This window comes from Molothrus ater, chromosome 2 (assembly GCF_012460135.2).
Source record: "Molothrus ater isolate BHLD 08-10-18 breed brown headed cowbird chromosome 2, BPBGC_Mater_1.1, whole genome shotgun sequence".
In the NCBI taxonomy this organism is placed as follows: Eukaryota; Metazoa; Chordata; class Aves; order Passeriformes; family Icteridae; genus Molothrus; species Molothrus ater.
Window position 1 is genome coordinate 86,085,975 of NC_050479.2, and position 15,454 is coordinate 86,101,428.

The window sequence follows — 15,454 nt, forward strand, 5'->3', positions numbered from 1 at the left end:
CTGCTTGCTCACTCACTTTAAGGTCTTGCAAACTTAGCTTGACTGAACCATAAGCACATATATTAAATATAGACCTGATCTTGAACAGACATAATATTATTCATTATAGTGAGATGAATGTAACTGCATGTAACACTTTGCTTGCATATTTTTCACATTTTGTGTGAAAATAGTCTCATGCTTACTGCTTTGTCAAGAGCTCTTTGCCTGTGTACTACACACTTTGAAATGCGTTTGTTTCCTTGCTGAATTCCAAAGGCAAAATGGGACTTCATCTTTTGTGGTCTTGACAAAATTGTCAGGGTTGGTTCCAAGTTATGTATGGGTTCTGTTGTAGAATGAGATAATTTGTGCTATGTAATAAAATTTGAGAATTAGCTTTCTAAACCAGCCAGGTTAAAAAAAAAACCAAAACCAACCCTTGTTTCTCATTTAAAAACAACATGGTCTGGAAAAAACCTATAGCTACAGCTGACACACAAAACCAACAGAGAGAGGCCTAAAAACAAGTCACACTGAAGTGAAATGAGTTGATTTTCTTCTTTCTGTTTATATTTTTGATATCTTACCGGTCTTTTTTACTTTTTCAGTATCTCTGCGAATGTCAGTTTGATGACAATCTGAAGTTTAAGAATATCATTAACGAGGAGGATGCTGACGCCATGCGTCTGCAGCCCATTGGTCGGGACAAGGATGGCCTCATGTACTGGTATCAGCTGGATCAAGAGCATAATGTCAGGATGTACATAGAAGAACAGGATGACCAGGATGGATCCACTTGGAAGTGCATTGTTAGGTATTCCTTTTTTTATTTTGTGCGGTTTTTAGCTGTTTGTCACTCAGGCTCAGAAATGTCTTTCAATAAATCTTCATTTCTCACACAGTAGGATTCATGACAGTGGGATTTTCTGCATTGAATCTATGTTCTAGTGAAAAATCATGTACAGAAATAAGTCAGAGATTTGTTGGTGGCAGCCATCACAGAATATGTTTCCTGCCAGTTCAAGCTGCTATGAGTATATAGAAGGGGTAGCAAGAGAAGACTGTCTTGAGGATGATGGCTCCATATTCCTTACTGGCCAGCTAAATGCCTTAGAAAGTAGAACACTCCTGCTTCTTTAACTTCAGCTTTGTTAGGAAAGCTCCAAGTAGACAGATTTGTTCTTGGGGAAATTATATTGCAATTATTCCTGTTGGAAGGAAGCTAGAGGAGGCCAAGGAGGTGTTTAGAGGGCTGGAGTATCTCTCCTATGAAGACAGGCTGAGAGACTTGGGATTGTCCAGCCAGGAGAAGAAGAGGGTCCAGGGAGAACTCGGAGCCCTTGCTAGTACCTAAAGGGGTTCAGGAAAAGGCAAGAGGGATTTGTTAGAGGGATGTGTAGTGACAGGACAAGGGGGAATGGGTCCAAACTGACAGAGGGCAGATTTAGATTTAGTGTTACAGAAGAGTTCTGTGAGAGTGGTGAGGCAGTGGCGCAGGTTGCTTAGAGAAGCTGTGGCTGCCCCATTGCAGGAAGTCTTCAAGGCCAGATTTGATAAGGCTTTGAGCAACTTGGTCTTGTAGAAGTCCGTGCCCATGGCAGGGAAGTTGGAATGGCTTGGTCTTTAAAGGTCCCTTCCAACCCAAACTGTCTGCAGGTTATTTACACTGCCATGACTTCAGTAACTGAGGGAGTCGTGTAGAAGTATTTAAGCCACTATCAACAGACCATAGAATGATAAGCATCACTGCGAGTTACATGTATACAGCTGTTGTAGGGGAATAAAGTAATTGTGTCCAGACAAACAGATTAAGAGGTGATCCATGCATCATCTGTCTCTTCCATGCATTATAGACTCCAAAATTCATTGCCAAAGGAAAAAGAAACCAGGGTTCTGCTGGGAAGGTTCTAACACTCCACACTCACAGCAGAAAACCACAGTAATGCATTAAGAAATCTGAAATGGTTTTAAAACCTGTGAGACTCCACATATTGTGATTATTGCCAGCTTCCTTTCTTTCTGTAAACTTGGGAAAAACAAATTGCTGAACACTGACTTTGAAAAACAGATGTGAGAGCCTTATTATTCTAGTCCATTAAGAAAGCAATGACTGTTCAATCATGGCTCAAATTCTTTATAAATTAAGGTGAATTTTTTTAATAGTTGGATGTGCAGCATAAATAAGGAGTTACAGTGCACTGAGATTCACTCTCAGACAGATGTGCACCAATGATTTTGCTGTCATAACTTGAGTTGATGGAGTTTTCTAGACAACTTGGTGTTGTTTGTTGCATGTGCTAAGGATAAGCACTTGCAAAAAATATCTAAATTATTTGCTGTTTGCTTTTGCAAATTTCACTCAAATTATATGGTTGCTTCTTTGGTGCATGAGCAGAGAGCTGTTGTTTGTTCACTGCTGAGAGAAAAAAAGAAACAGCAAAGAATAATCAGCGATTGTTAATGAGAGGGTAATTAATAACAGAACAAGTAGCAGCTTGGAGCTGGACCCAGCAGTAATTGAGTTGAGATAGTTAAGTAGATATGGTCCTTCCAAAAGCAATATTTTTATTTTGGTATGGATAAATTGAAAGGTTTCTGACTGCAAAGGTGCAGCCACTGGTGGGACAAGCATTTCAGTTTGCTTGTGTTTTCACTATATAACTCTGTAAGGTTTTCAGGGTAATTAATTTAAGGAGATAATGTTTGTTTACTCTTCATGAATCCCTTTGGGGTAAGTAAGTGGCTTATCAGACAGTGTGTTTTTCTCTTCTAGAAACCGCAATGAGCTTGCCGAGACCCTTGAGCTCTTGAAAGCGCAAATTGATCCTGCTCTGTTGAAAAACAACAATTCTCAGCAGGAGAATTCATCACGTGAAAGTCCAAGCATAGAAGATGAGGACACCAAAAAGGGTGAAGAAGCAGCCACACAAGGTTTTCTGCCTTCTTTTCTTAAAGTTTGAGTGTTTTGCTGTGGCAATGTTAGAATTTTCAGCCTCAAAAAAAGTTACTGTGTTAGTTTAGGACTTTAAAAAAGCAAATCAAGTAAATATTGAATACTTTGAAATTCTGAATATATTTGGAGGTTTTTCAATACATATTTAATCTCAAACACTTATTTATAGGAAGAGAGCTGTGTAAAAAATGTTTTCTCAGTAGCTATTTTTTTGTGTACATTTTGTATAATATTGTAAATCCTCATTATTGTATGTTTTTGTGGAGCATTGATCCGCTGCCAAACTTCTCCTGGTTTAGCAACATTAAAATTTGAAAAAGAAAAGAAATCTGCTTGTGCAATGCCATGATTGAAATCAAGACTGTATTGGGTGTGGTGTTTATTCTTGCTTTTGAATTAGAATCAGAAAAATATAGGTTATTTCCTTAAATGTTTCACAGTTGACACAATATTTCAAGAAGACATGAACTTAAGTTAAAACAATTTAAAAAGCTAAAACATTGTTGAAGTGAGGCTGTCCTTATCTGCCTCCATTATATTGTTGTTATTAAAATCACAGAATTATGTAGGTTGGAAAAGATCTCCAAGATCAAAGCCAAGAACCTTTTTCCTTCCTTATTATCATGTCATTGCACGTATTTAGTAACTTGCCTGACTTGTTGGTTTGTGCATTGGTTTTGCTAAGTATCAGTCAGCCTGAAGTATTTGACTTTTTAAGAATCTGGTCTTCTTTTAGGTCATGAAAAACTAGAAGCCTGTTATCCCAAGTAATTTTACCCCTTTTACTACCTGGTCTTATTATTTTGTTAAAATGCAGGAAAATATTTTTACAATCAGAAGCAAATTTTAAGTATTCTGGTGTGTTAGTTGGTGTTTCTGCAAATGTGTTGAAGTTAACTGGATATGTGGAATTAGCCAAGGCTTGTCTTGGTTTTGAGTATCAGAGAGAAGGAATTACTATTGTATTTTTCTTTGCAACAAGCGGTGTAGAACAGAAGAAATAAATATTTAGGTAAAATTGGAGTTGTTGTGGAGGTACTAAGACATGATTGTAGAAATGATGGTAAATTGTGATAAAACCCACCAGAATTATCTTTCAGTCCTAGGCATTTCCAATATCTAACTCTGCATATAGGTGTCAAGACAACCAGCATAGTTACCAACACTGCAGAATTAATTCCATGTACTGATTGTGCTTTTGTCTCAGTCAAGCCAATTTAAATCATCTGATTAAGACCTCTTCTTCAGATACAATTTTGCTTTACGTTGAATTCAGGAGCAGCCATTTTAAATGTCTCTACTGTAGATAATTCCCCAAATCCTGTGGCACACTCACCTGGCTCAGTACTTGCATTAGGCTGTGTATTGGTGTAAAAATCACCTCTAGGCACTAGTTGCAGAATCATAGAATAGTTTGGGTTGAAAGGCATCTTTAAAGGCCATTTAGTCCAACCTCCCTGTGATAAGCAGAGACATCTTCTACTGGATCGATTTGTGCAGAGCCCCATTCAGCCTGACCTTGAACACTTCCAGGCATGGAGCAGCCACAACTTTGCTGGGCAACCTGTGCCTCACCATCCTCACAGTGAAGAATTTTTTCCAAATATCTAATCTAAATTACTCTTCTCTTAGTTTAAAGCCCTTCCCCCTTGTCCTGTCATTCCATGCCCTTGTCAAAAGTCTTGTAAGACCCCTTGATGTACTGCAAGATGCTGTAAGGTCTTTCCAGTTCTTCTCCAGGCTGTCTCTCAGCCTGTCCACAGCAGAGGTGCTCCAACCCTCTGAGCATCTTCATGGCCTCATTCCTACAGGTACATGTCCCATGTATGTAATGAATAATGAAATCATTTACATTTGCGGTGATTTGAGTGCTGTCAGTGTGTTCACAGAACATTCCTTAGAGCCTTTCAGTTGAGAAACTGTAGTATCTCCTCCTTGTAGTCCAGGGACTGCACTGAAGGCCCTACAAAGAGGTAGGGAAAATATGCTGGAAGACCTGACACTTGTTGGCTTTGGCCATTTTCCACAAATCATTGAATTAGTACATGCAAATACATGGTAACCTATCCCAGTGCTTATATGTTTACTGGCCTGACTGACTCTAGTAGTGTTAGGAGAGCTTGTGCGTTGACTGAGTCATTTTGTGTACGTGTGAAAGGTTTTGTGATTAGTTCAGGGAGTTAAACTATAGAACATGTATTGATTTTTGGTATGGAGAGGTTTTGGGATTCTGGTGATCCTTAATGAAGTTTGGGAGAAAGCTGTAGGTGATGGGAAGAAATGGCTCAGCAAAGTTCAGACAGACAGAAATAGAGGGAAAGTGGAAGAACTTGGACACAGAGAAAATACCTCATTCTCACTGCTACAGACAGATATCTTTGCAGAGGCAGTTATAGGGGCTCCGATTGGGCATCACTTCTCTGAAGGGGAAAACCCAGCCTTGAGCCTTCAAAATGTGCACCTTTAAAGCACCTTGCCACTTCTGGAGCCTTAGAGATGCATCTTTACTGTACTGATACTGAGGTTTATCTGGATACATGTCTTGTATTTGAAAATAGAAGATCTGTGAATTCCTCCTCACTGTTCTTTTCTAAAATGCTTATTTTCTTTGATGTAATCATTAGCTGTCATGTCCTTTCCCTTGTATATTTTTAACCACATTCAAAAGCTCTCATCGTGCAAAAAACCCTGCACTAGCTCAGTTGGAGAGTGGTGAGCTAGAAGGAAAATAAATCATCTTTTTGTTTGCAGTTGTGCCATGCCTGCAAAAGCATCTTCTGGGTGGCAGGAGCTGTTCTGGTATATACAGTGCTATTGTATTTGCTTCTTCTAATTAGTACTGTATCTGGCTGACACAAAATGATATTGTTAAAATACAAAACCCTGAAGTATCAAGAGGTTGTGGTAAAAATAAATAACAAGCTGAAGTGCATAGTGACAAAATAGCTGTATGGTTTATTTAAATGCTGGAACTGTACTTCAAGCCCTAATGATCTAAATCTGAGTTAGCAAAGTGGAATAACCTGATTCTTTAAGCTCTGCAGGTTTGCTGGGATATGCTACTATTCATTGCTTGTTTTAAAAACTGCAGATGAAGTGAGTGTAGAATATTGTCTGCATGTAGGAGATGTAGTCAATGCCTGGAGAACCTGGAGGAATTTTGCCATAAGCCATAATGCTGAATGTCTTTTCTCTGAACTGTTGAAATACTATAGTTAAGTGTATCTTGAAGTAAAAACATGTATAAACAGGGGACTCATTTCTCTGAGGAATTTCTCTTGAAGGCCATGGAATCTTACATCATGTTCTGTTTTCTGAAATAGCCCAGAGACTCAAGTGAGATTTCATGCCTCCACCTAGGTTTTATGTATCCTTTGGAAGTATTGTGGTAATACTGAAGAAGGGACTGAGATGTGTGTTGAAGGAAGGATAAATCCAGAGTTCTGCTGCTGGCTTCTGAAATTAGGTTTATCTTGATATATAACTAGACTGAAGAGTGGTTCTATAGCTAAAAATTGTCAGCCCACCTGTTTAATGACAGTGTTAGACAAGCTAGATTTCTACTAATTCAGTAAGAGAAGAGTCCTTTGTGCGAGACTTGGGCTGTTGGGTTTTTTAGGTATGCTTCTGTTTTGATGAAGTTCTCTGTAATCTTATAGGTCCTTTGGTTGTTTCTTAGCTGTTTTTCTCTGTCAACAGAAAATCAATTGAAAATCAAAGAAGAAAAAGAGGAGGTAGAGGAACAGTCAGTCGAATCGGAAAGCCTTCCTCCTCCTGTGGTCAAAGAAGATGAAAATACACTTAAAATTGAGAAAGTGGAAGAAAAAGAAATTATAAAACTGCCAGTAATAGTGAAATTAGAAAAACCTTCAGAACATAATGAAGAAAAGCAAACTGTCAAGGAAGAAAGTGACTCCTTTAAGGAAAATGTCAAGCCTGTTAAAGTAGAGGTGAAGGAAAACAAAACGGAACCCAAAGACCTAAAAGAAGTGAAAAGCTGTATGGACAAAATAGCAGTTCATGAGCCAGAGAGGTTAGAATTTTGTGTTAATGTCAAAACTCCACAAGAAATTGTGGAGAAATCTGTGGAAGAAAGTGAAAAACTTAAAAATGACCAACAGGCAAAAATACCACTTAAAAAGCGAGAGATCAAACTGACAGATGACTATGACAGTCCAATAAAAGGGCCCCTGTGTAAATGTGTGACTCCAACAAAGGATGTCTTGAAGGAAGAAGGGAAATCAGAAGAAGAAGCTTTTAAGAGAGTCCCTACCATTACTGCTCTATGTCCTGATGGGAAAGTGCTAGTAAATGGAGAGGTTAGCTGTGAAAAAATAACCCCAAGTGTCATACAAAATAGTAAGTCAGAGCACTCTGCTAGTGCTATGGAAGACAGCACTTCATTAAAGGAGAAAAATGGAAAAAGCGGGGAAAAAGTATCAGACTCCCTAAATTCTGTTATAAAAACGTGTGAGATTGAGAAAAACGCAGTAACTGTGCTGAAAGAGATCGGGGCTGTGGTCTCTGAGGTTTCTAATCAGAAAGTGCCTTCAAAGGAGGAATCTAGTCCTGTGGAAAAAGAGTCTCTTGACAGCACAACTACTGAGACGGTAGCAGAAGAGGCTTCAAACTCTGAAGACTGTGCCAAAACAACTGAAGAGAAACAAGCCACTGATCTCAAAAACGACAGCATGCCACCACCCAAAGAATGTTCAGAGAAGCTAGAGATGTCCCCAAATGCATCTGCTCCTGAAGAACTGCCTAAGCTTGCACTGGCTGATGAAGAGACTTTGAAAAGTAAAGATGAGCCTGAGGAGAAAAACGACTCTCCAAAAGCTGCTGAGATACCTCCTGCATCCACTTCACCTGTTACAGTAGAGAAACCTGTTCCAGAAAAGGAGGACTCCGATAGTAAAATGGCTCTACCTGAGGAGAGCAAAGCAGAAGAAAAATCCAGCCCAGAAAAACAAGAGGAAGAGCCAGAAGCTGCCAAAACAGAGCCAGATAGATTAGATGATGCCTGTGCATCTAATCTAGAGGACTCCTCAGAGAGTAAAAAGGAATCTCCAGTACCTAAAAGCAAATTTAAATATAAGCTAGTTTCTGAAGAAGAAACCTGTGCAACAGAAAATAAAGAAATAACTTCTGAAAGACAAAAAGAAGGAATTAAATTAACAATCAGGATCTCTAGTCGGAAGAGAAAGACAGAAACACCGCCAGAAGAGGTCAGCATTGGCCGCACGTTAAGGCGCTCACCAAGAATATCCAAGCCTACTCTGAAAGTTGTGGAGACTCGGGATCAGAAGCCTGAGAAGAAGCGACCTGAAGAGGAAGAGGAGAAACCTGCAGCAGCACAAAAACCAGAACGAAAAGAAGATGCAAAAAAACAAGAGAAGGAGACAAATTCTAAAGTTAACAAGGTAAATACAGTTTTATTACTTGTGAGTGAAAAAAACCCCCAGTCTTATCTATAAGGAGAATATACTCTTACATAGGAATACTGAGGATTATGTTCCTTTGGTCAGCTTTTGCAAGAAACTAGCTTTGCAATCAGCTAGTGAGCTCAACCAATTTAAAACCACCCCCTAAGAGAGTGCTAATATCTGTTTACTTTTTATAAACTTGGACAGTTAATAAATCTGTCACTTAAACCAACCTAAGTAGACCAAATCAACCTGAGTGAATTCTTCTAAAAAATGGCATGATCAGGTGTGAGTCTGTCTGGCTGTGTGGCTTAATAGACTTGTAACCCCTCTGGATTTGGATACTTGTTTAAACAAGTCTGGTTGGTCAGAATGATTGTAAGCTAAAAAGGAGCCAACAGATGGGGAAGAATAAAAATATTATGACTTCTGTTTCTAAGTGAAGCTAAAGATAGTTTTGTGGTGAATTCATGATATAATTTAGATTTTCTCACATATGTGCTACACATTTTAATGTGAGTAGAAGATTTTGTTTCATATTAACTTCTGTTTATGCAGAAGAGATCTTTAAAAGTACATTATGTAAATATATCACAGATCCATTTGTATGGTGTGCTTCTGAGATTGTGTATTTATAAATAAGAGACTGTATTTATAAATAACCCTTTATTAATTTATCTTCTGTTTTCTCTGGATATGCAGCACAAAACAAAAGATGCATTATTTTGTATTTTTTAAGCGCACTTTTTAAAATCAACTTGTAAAATCCTATTAATTTTCCATTGCAACATACTTTTGACTGATGTAGTTTTCCCAAAGCATTCAATTACTTAGAATGTGAAAGTTTCTTTCTTTGGATAACCTTAATAAAATGAACAAACAGTTGATTTTTCAGTGAATGGTAACATCTATACTGAAAAATGCTGCCACATGCACAGGGAAATGAAAACCAAATTTTTCATTTGAAGATTTTAATTAAAAAAGAAAATATGTGAAAGTAAGAGGGATTGTAAGTCCTGAAAGTTATTAGTATTTTGAGGTACTGTTGCTACAGGTGTTTTAACTGTTTTAACTTGATATCTATTTGTGAATGAGCAAGAGAGCTAAAGATGTTTACTTTTCTAAAATAGTTATGATAGAGGAAGAAGTTTGAGGCTGTTAAGCTTCTCTCATTTAAACAGGATGAAGAACATCAGGATCTTTAATTGCTTGCTTTTTGTCTTGGGGTTCCTTTTCTTTGTAAAGATGGGTCTTATAAAAACTGATTTGAAGTTATGATGCTGTATGATGAATCCATAGCCTAAACTGAGACTCTGTAATGTATTTCAAGTACCTTTGCTAGTAAAGCTGAAGTAACAGTAAAATCTCTAAACAGGTAGAAACTGATGGTAAGAACCTCAGAAAATTTTACCAATATGACAAATGCTGCTTTGGTACAAGTCCATCCTGCAGGAGAAGTAGACTATTTTGGGCATTTTAGTTTATTCAGCTTATTCAGGTCTGTGAATAATTAAATCAAAATCCAAAAAATATTTTGAATTAAAAAAGCTGGAAAAATTATTTTCCATTTTCAGTGTCTGTGGGAAGGGGGTGATAAGTTGTGAGAGAATGATGGGTGTGAGAAACAAGTCAGTCAATGGGAATAAAAGTTTTTTCTGTTTGACGTGTTGCTTTAAATCTAAAATATCTTAGTTGCACAAAGTAGTTTAAGTATTTCAGAATAGTCTTCTGAATTTTAATTGAAACCTGTTTTTTATTCAAAATATGGTAATATATATATTCAAAATATTTTAATTCATAATATGGTATATGATAGAAGGGGGTAGATGCCCCTTTGATTAGCAAAAAAAGAATCACCAACTGAATCATGTTTCAGTTAAGGAAAAGAATATGAAATGAAAAAGTATAAATGTGAAAGAAGACCTAGACAGAAGTAATGCACTTAAAAGGTGTAGTGATCTTATTTCAGAAACAATCACATTTTCCAAAGTAAAATAAAATGCATAAAGTCTTTGGGAGGCAGGTGGGAGGAAAAAAAAAGATTCTCTTTGGGTTGAAGCAAGTTATCATGAAAAAGTCAGAAAGTTTAAGTGTGGAGTTTACCATGTTCACTATGAATTTGGCATTGTCAAAGTAGAAGAAAATGGTCTGAGTGGAAAAATTTGTCTTCCTACTTTTAAATCTTACTTGAAAATTTCTTTCAGCACATAGATGCAATTTTTTCCCCTTTATCTGGTTGCATTTTAAGGATCTTGGGAAGACAACATATTCGGTGAAATGCTCAGCTGTAAATTTACTGCAGCTATTCTGACTGAAATGAATCGTTTTACTCTGGAGGCAATTATTTTTTTAAGATCTGGGAAGAAACTCTGTGGGCTTCCTTTGTGTTTTTTCTTTGAAATGGTGTCTCATAGAGAAGCAAAGTTCGGTGGACGGGTACACGGACACGTGGCAGGTGGAAATACTCAAGTAATGAAGAGACTGAGGACTCTGAGAGTGAAAAAAACTCTGAGGAGGAGGAAGAAGAGGAGGAAGAGGAGGAAGAAGAAGCTCCACCCGCTGATGACGATGAACCCTGCAAGAAGTGTGGCCTTCCCAATCATCCCGAACTGGTAGGATTTGGGGGAAGCTTCTGTAGGTTGTTGTGTCAGATTTGGTGGATTGGCTTTGATGGTGTCTGAAGGCAAGTCATCCTTCAGGGTGGCCATATGTAGGAGTGTGTCTTCTAGTTTTTAGCTGGTATACTCAGGAGTAGATGAGTTACCTTGAATAAGGAGGGAAGGAAGTTATTTTTCCTGTTTGCCAAAACAAAAATAGCATCTTTTACAGGGTGTAAAAGATGTACACACCTTAGCCCATTGAGAATCAGTCTGGGTGACCCTTTGAGGTTATGCCTGCAGTTGCAATGAATACAGAGGAAGCAACATTAAAAAGAACCCTATCAGTATGATGTCTCCTTTACAAGGCATCAGTGGCATAGCTACACAGCTGCATAATCATCTTCATTAGATGTAGCTGCATCTCACCCTAAGGACTGAGAACAGTGAAATCCCAGACAGATCACAACAAGATTTTGCTATTTCTTGTGGTTCTCACTTATTTGTGGTAGATGCCGTAATGAATTCCTCTGTTTATCTAGGAAATCATCATGTGCAGTCCTGAATCCAGAAAATAAGCTCACTCTTGGGTGTTTGACAGATCTCCTGACATAGCTGAGAGAAAGTTTATCCTTTAGGATGTTAGAGATAAGTATTTCAGTAGGTATACACACAGCTTATGCCAGCTTTGTTCTCAAGTTTTATGAAAGGGGATATCTCAAATTTTACCCAACAAGTATGAACTTTTAGTAGTTGCCTAGTTGTGCATGCCTTGCAAGCCTGCAAGACTTCGTCCCTGCTGCCCAAGTCATAAAGTTATCCTGACTGAGAAAAAAGGCCAGGTTTCCTGCATAAGAGAGCACAGGGAAAACATGTCTTGTTCAGATGGAGTTTTCCACTTATTCTAGGATCTGGAAAGCATTACCAGATTCTACACTAAGGGCACATAGTCTACACAGTCCAGTAGTACTAAGTGCTGAGAAAATACAGTAAGAGGAAATGTGGTGTTAGCGTGGAAAACTGTGATAAATAAACTTCTCCATGAAAACCACCCCTGGCCCTGGAAGTGTGGTACAGGATAAGTGATACAGGGCTGTTTTTTTGTTTTGGCATAGTCCAAACACTTCTGTGTTGGCTGGGGAAATACTTGTGGAGCTTGCTATGTGTGAATGCCAAAAGATACTCATGACATGTTTTGTTTGCACAGATTTTGTTGTGTGACTCTTGTGACAGTGGCTACCACACAGCCTGCCTTCGCCCTCCGCTGATGATCATCCCTGATGGAGAGTGGTTCTGCCCGCCTTGCCAGCATGTACGGTTCCTGTGTGACTTCACTCTTCCTTGCAGCTTCCCTTGTGGTTGGGGAGATTGGCTGGGACTTTAACAAGTCCTTTCTATAATCTTTCTTGCCTGTTAACAGACTGGGATGAATGGTAGCACTGCTGATCTTCCCTCCCGTCCATTAGTAAAACTGAATTTGTGACGTGGTTTTCTCTTTCTAGTGATGAGTGACTGTGTGTTGCTGATTTTTAGATGGGGCTCTCCAGTCACGCTGATTATCTCCCATCTCTGATTAAATCACAAGACTAGTACAGTATTAAAGATATAATGTTTTAAATTTTCCCAAAAGAAGCATTTAAGTTATTGTCCGGGAGGCAGGAGCAGTAGGCAACAAGGGATGGATCAGTGGCCAGAGCAAGCAGCTGTTTCTGAAGTGTTATTCCTTCTTCAGAAACATTTGCTCAGAAGCTGGTTAGAGAAAGCTGCTGTTACTGATGAATCCTCAGGGTATACTTTGTCTCTGATAGGAAAGCCAGGGTTGTTCTAGTCAAGTAATAGACAAGTATGAACCCTTATTCCAGGGTTAGAAGCAAGGTTGGAACTTGGGAAGATAAGCAGAAAGTGTGTGATGCTGCTCTTGTTAAATTAGCGGGAAACCATTTGTACACATTTTCAGAATAATCTGCCAGATCCCAACCCCCTTCCTTGGTTTTAGAGAAATTCTGTGCCAAAGGGCTGTTGCCTGACAGTAAGCTAGAGACATTGGACATGATGTGAGATGACTCTATTTGGTGCTGGGTTTAGTTGTCTTCTGAGGAGTGTTTTTAAGCAGTGATGATTTTGAATATGTAAGAATATTTTCTTTACACTTTTAGTTATAGCTTCTCCTTGTTTTGTTGCTATTAAAGTATTCTTCAGTATGAAAAATGACAGTTTGTAAAAGGGTGAGGAGCACCCTTGGAAATAGTATAATGAGGGCATTAACATGGACTAAGGCACAATTTGTCCATTAAAAGTCATTTTTGCATAGATCTTCTTGAGTATTTGATAAGGAAATTTTCCTAAAGTGTATTTCTGCTTTTTGCTGCAGTGCCTGCTGAACTCATCTAGTTTCAACCTCCTTTACCATGAGCAGGGACACCTTCCATTAGACCAGGTTGCTCAAAGTCTCATCCAACCTTGACTTGATGGTGGAGCTCATGTTTTAAAAAGACAGGCTTTATTGTAAAGTCTTGTACATTGAAGAGGAGCGTTTCTTCCAGATACAGTCTGAGTGAATGAAGACTCTGAATGTTACTTCAGTGTGAAAATTGCTGGTTATGCAGTAAACTAATACTGTGTTTCCTTTCTTTAGAAATTACTCTGTGAGAAATTAGAGGAACAATTACAAGATCTGGATGTGGTCTTAAAAAAGAAGGAGCGTGCAGAACGCAGGTACTGTTGTTTGGATGCACTCACGGCAGTGCTGTGCTGGGATTGGTAATAATTCAAAGCATTAAAATAACTGGGGACTGGGGAGAAAAGCAGTGATGAGATTGGAAATTGGTAACACCAATTTTGACCTCCCACTGATTATTGCTGGCTCAGTGCTGGGACAGCTTCTAAGAAGGGAGGAAATAACTGGAAAAGGTAAGCAAATACATTTGTACTAAAATTTGATTAAAGTGCCTGAACACAGATTTGACTTTCTTGTACCAATAGTTAAAGGGTTTCCAGCACTGGTTCAGCTGACTGTCAGTCATGTGTAGAATTCCTGCTGTAAGCAAGTTTAAGTCTTGACTTTGCTCCAGAAGTCATCCAGATTATTGTGGGATTTGAGAGTTGTTACTTTAGATCCTGTTAAACTCTGCCTAATGTACAAGATTATGCAGCAACTGCTGTAGGGCAGTGGGTCAGTGAAGTTTCACAGAGTCACAGCATATTCTGACTTGGAAGGGGCCCACAAGGATCATCAACTTCAACTCTTCATGGTATTGCCCATGCAGGGATTGAACCCACAATCTTGGCATTATTATCACCCTGCTCTGACCAGCTATCCACCCCTGCATTTACCAAAGGCTAAATGCAAACATATTTACTGCATTTAGGAACAACAGCCTTATCAGTTGGAACATTCTATTGGCAGTTTTCAGACCTGGAAATGAGGGACATGAAACACATTCTGTATAATTTATACTTTTTAGGACATATATTGAGTACTTTGCAGAATTTAATAATGTCTGTATGCATTATTAAACAAAACTTTGCATTAATTTTATCTTAAAAGGCAAATTTCGCCAGAAGGTGAGACCCTTTTAAAGAAAGTAATTGTGCAGGCTTATATTTGTGGCAGGGACTGTAATATTACATGAGATGTAGTGAGTCAGTGCTGGGTAGATGGGAGCACAATCTGTGTCTGCTTTCAGCTTTCTTCAGACCTGTTTGTTATTGCAACAGCAACAATGATAGTGACAGATCAAGTACCGACTATTCCTGATGTTACTACTTCTGCTCAGTGTGTATCTAGATCATACTGTGGTGAAATTATCCATTGCCAATTGTGCTGAATTTGTAGCTGTGGGAATGAAACTATCAGCTATTTTTATGAGTGAACTCAGCAAATACACAGCCTCCATCTGTGCAGGAGTATGGGACACACAGGAACTCTGTTGCTTTGCTTTATGGTGGGAGTGCTCTTTATTAGTGAATGGTATTTTTGGACCTACTTTAGTAAATATTCTGCTGGCAAATGTTACATGGGTGCTAGCTTTTGCCAGTCTGTCTTGCTTTCTTTGAAATCACCAGTGTTGCATAAAAACACAATGTTCGGAGAGCAACAGGAGAGCATACAGTTGATGTCATAGCAGTTTTCAGTGTCTGAAACAGCTGTTTAATAACTGTTTTACAATTTGATCATCCTCATACCAAATGAACCTAATGCTTTATAATGTATGCCATAAAACTGAGTTATTATAATAGACTTCACAATGCAATAGTTGAATATTGAAGTCTTCCAACTTAATGCTCTATTGTTGCAAATAATAAGGTAAAAAGGCTGGAGAATCATAATACCAGAGGAAATGAGACTCGTTATTACAGCTCAGTGTATAAGTTAAAGTAGGTTGGTTGCTTGGGGCACAGACATACTTGAATGCAGTGTTTCTGAAAACTCACTATGTGGTTGGTATCTGTCTTTTTGGGAAAGAGAAGAAATCCAACTCTGTCATTATGGACCTATC

General features: G+C 38.5%; 1 protein-coding gene across 1 annotated transcript in view; it reads left to right on the plus strand.

Moving 5' to 3' along the window:
• Positions 1–15,454, plus strand: part of RSF1 (remodeling and spacing factor 1) — a 60,623-nt gene that overhangs the window by 29,570 nt on the left and 15,599 nt on the right. Inside the window, exons 4-9 of the mRNA XM_036383924.2 lie at positions 591–796; positions 2,756–2,913; positions 6,635–8,355; positions 10,773–10,970; positions 12,163–12,267; positions 13,591–13,670. Of these exons, the coding sequence (XP_036239817.1) occupies positions 591–796; positions 2,756–2,913; positions 6,635–8,355; positions 10,773–10,970; positions 12,163–12,267; positions 13,591–13,670 (2,468 nt within the window). The remainder of the gene's footprint in view (positions 1–590; positions 797–2,755; positions 2,914–6,634; positions 8,356–10,772; positions 10,971–12,162; positions 12,268–13,590; positions 13,671–15,454) is intronic.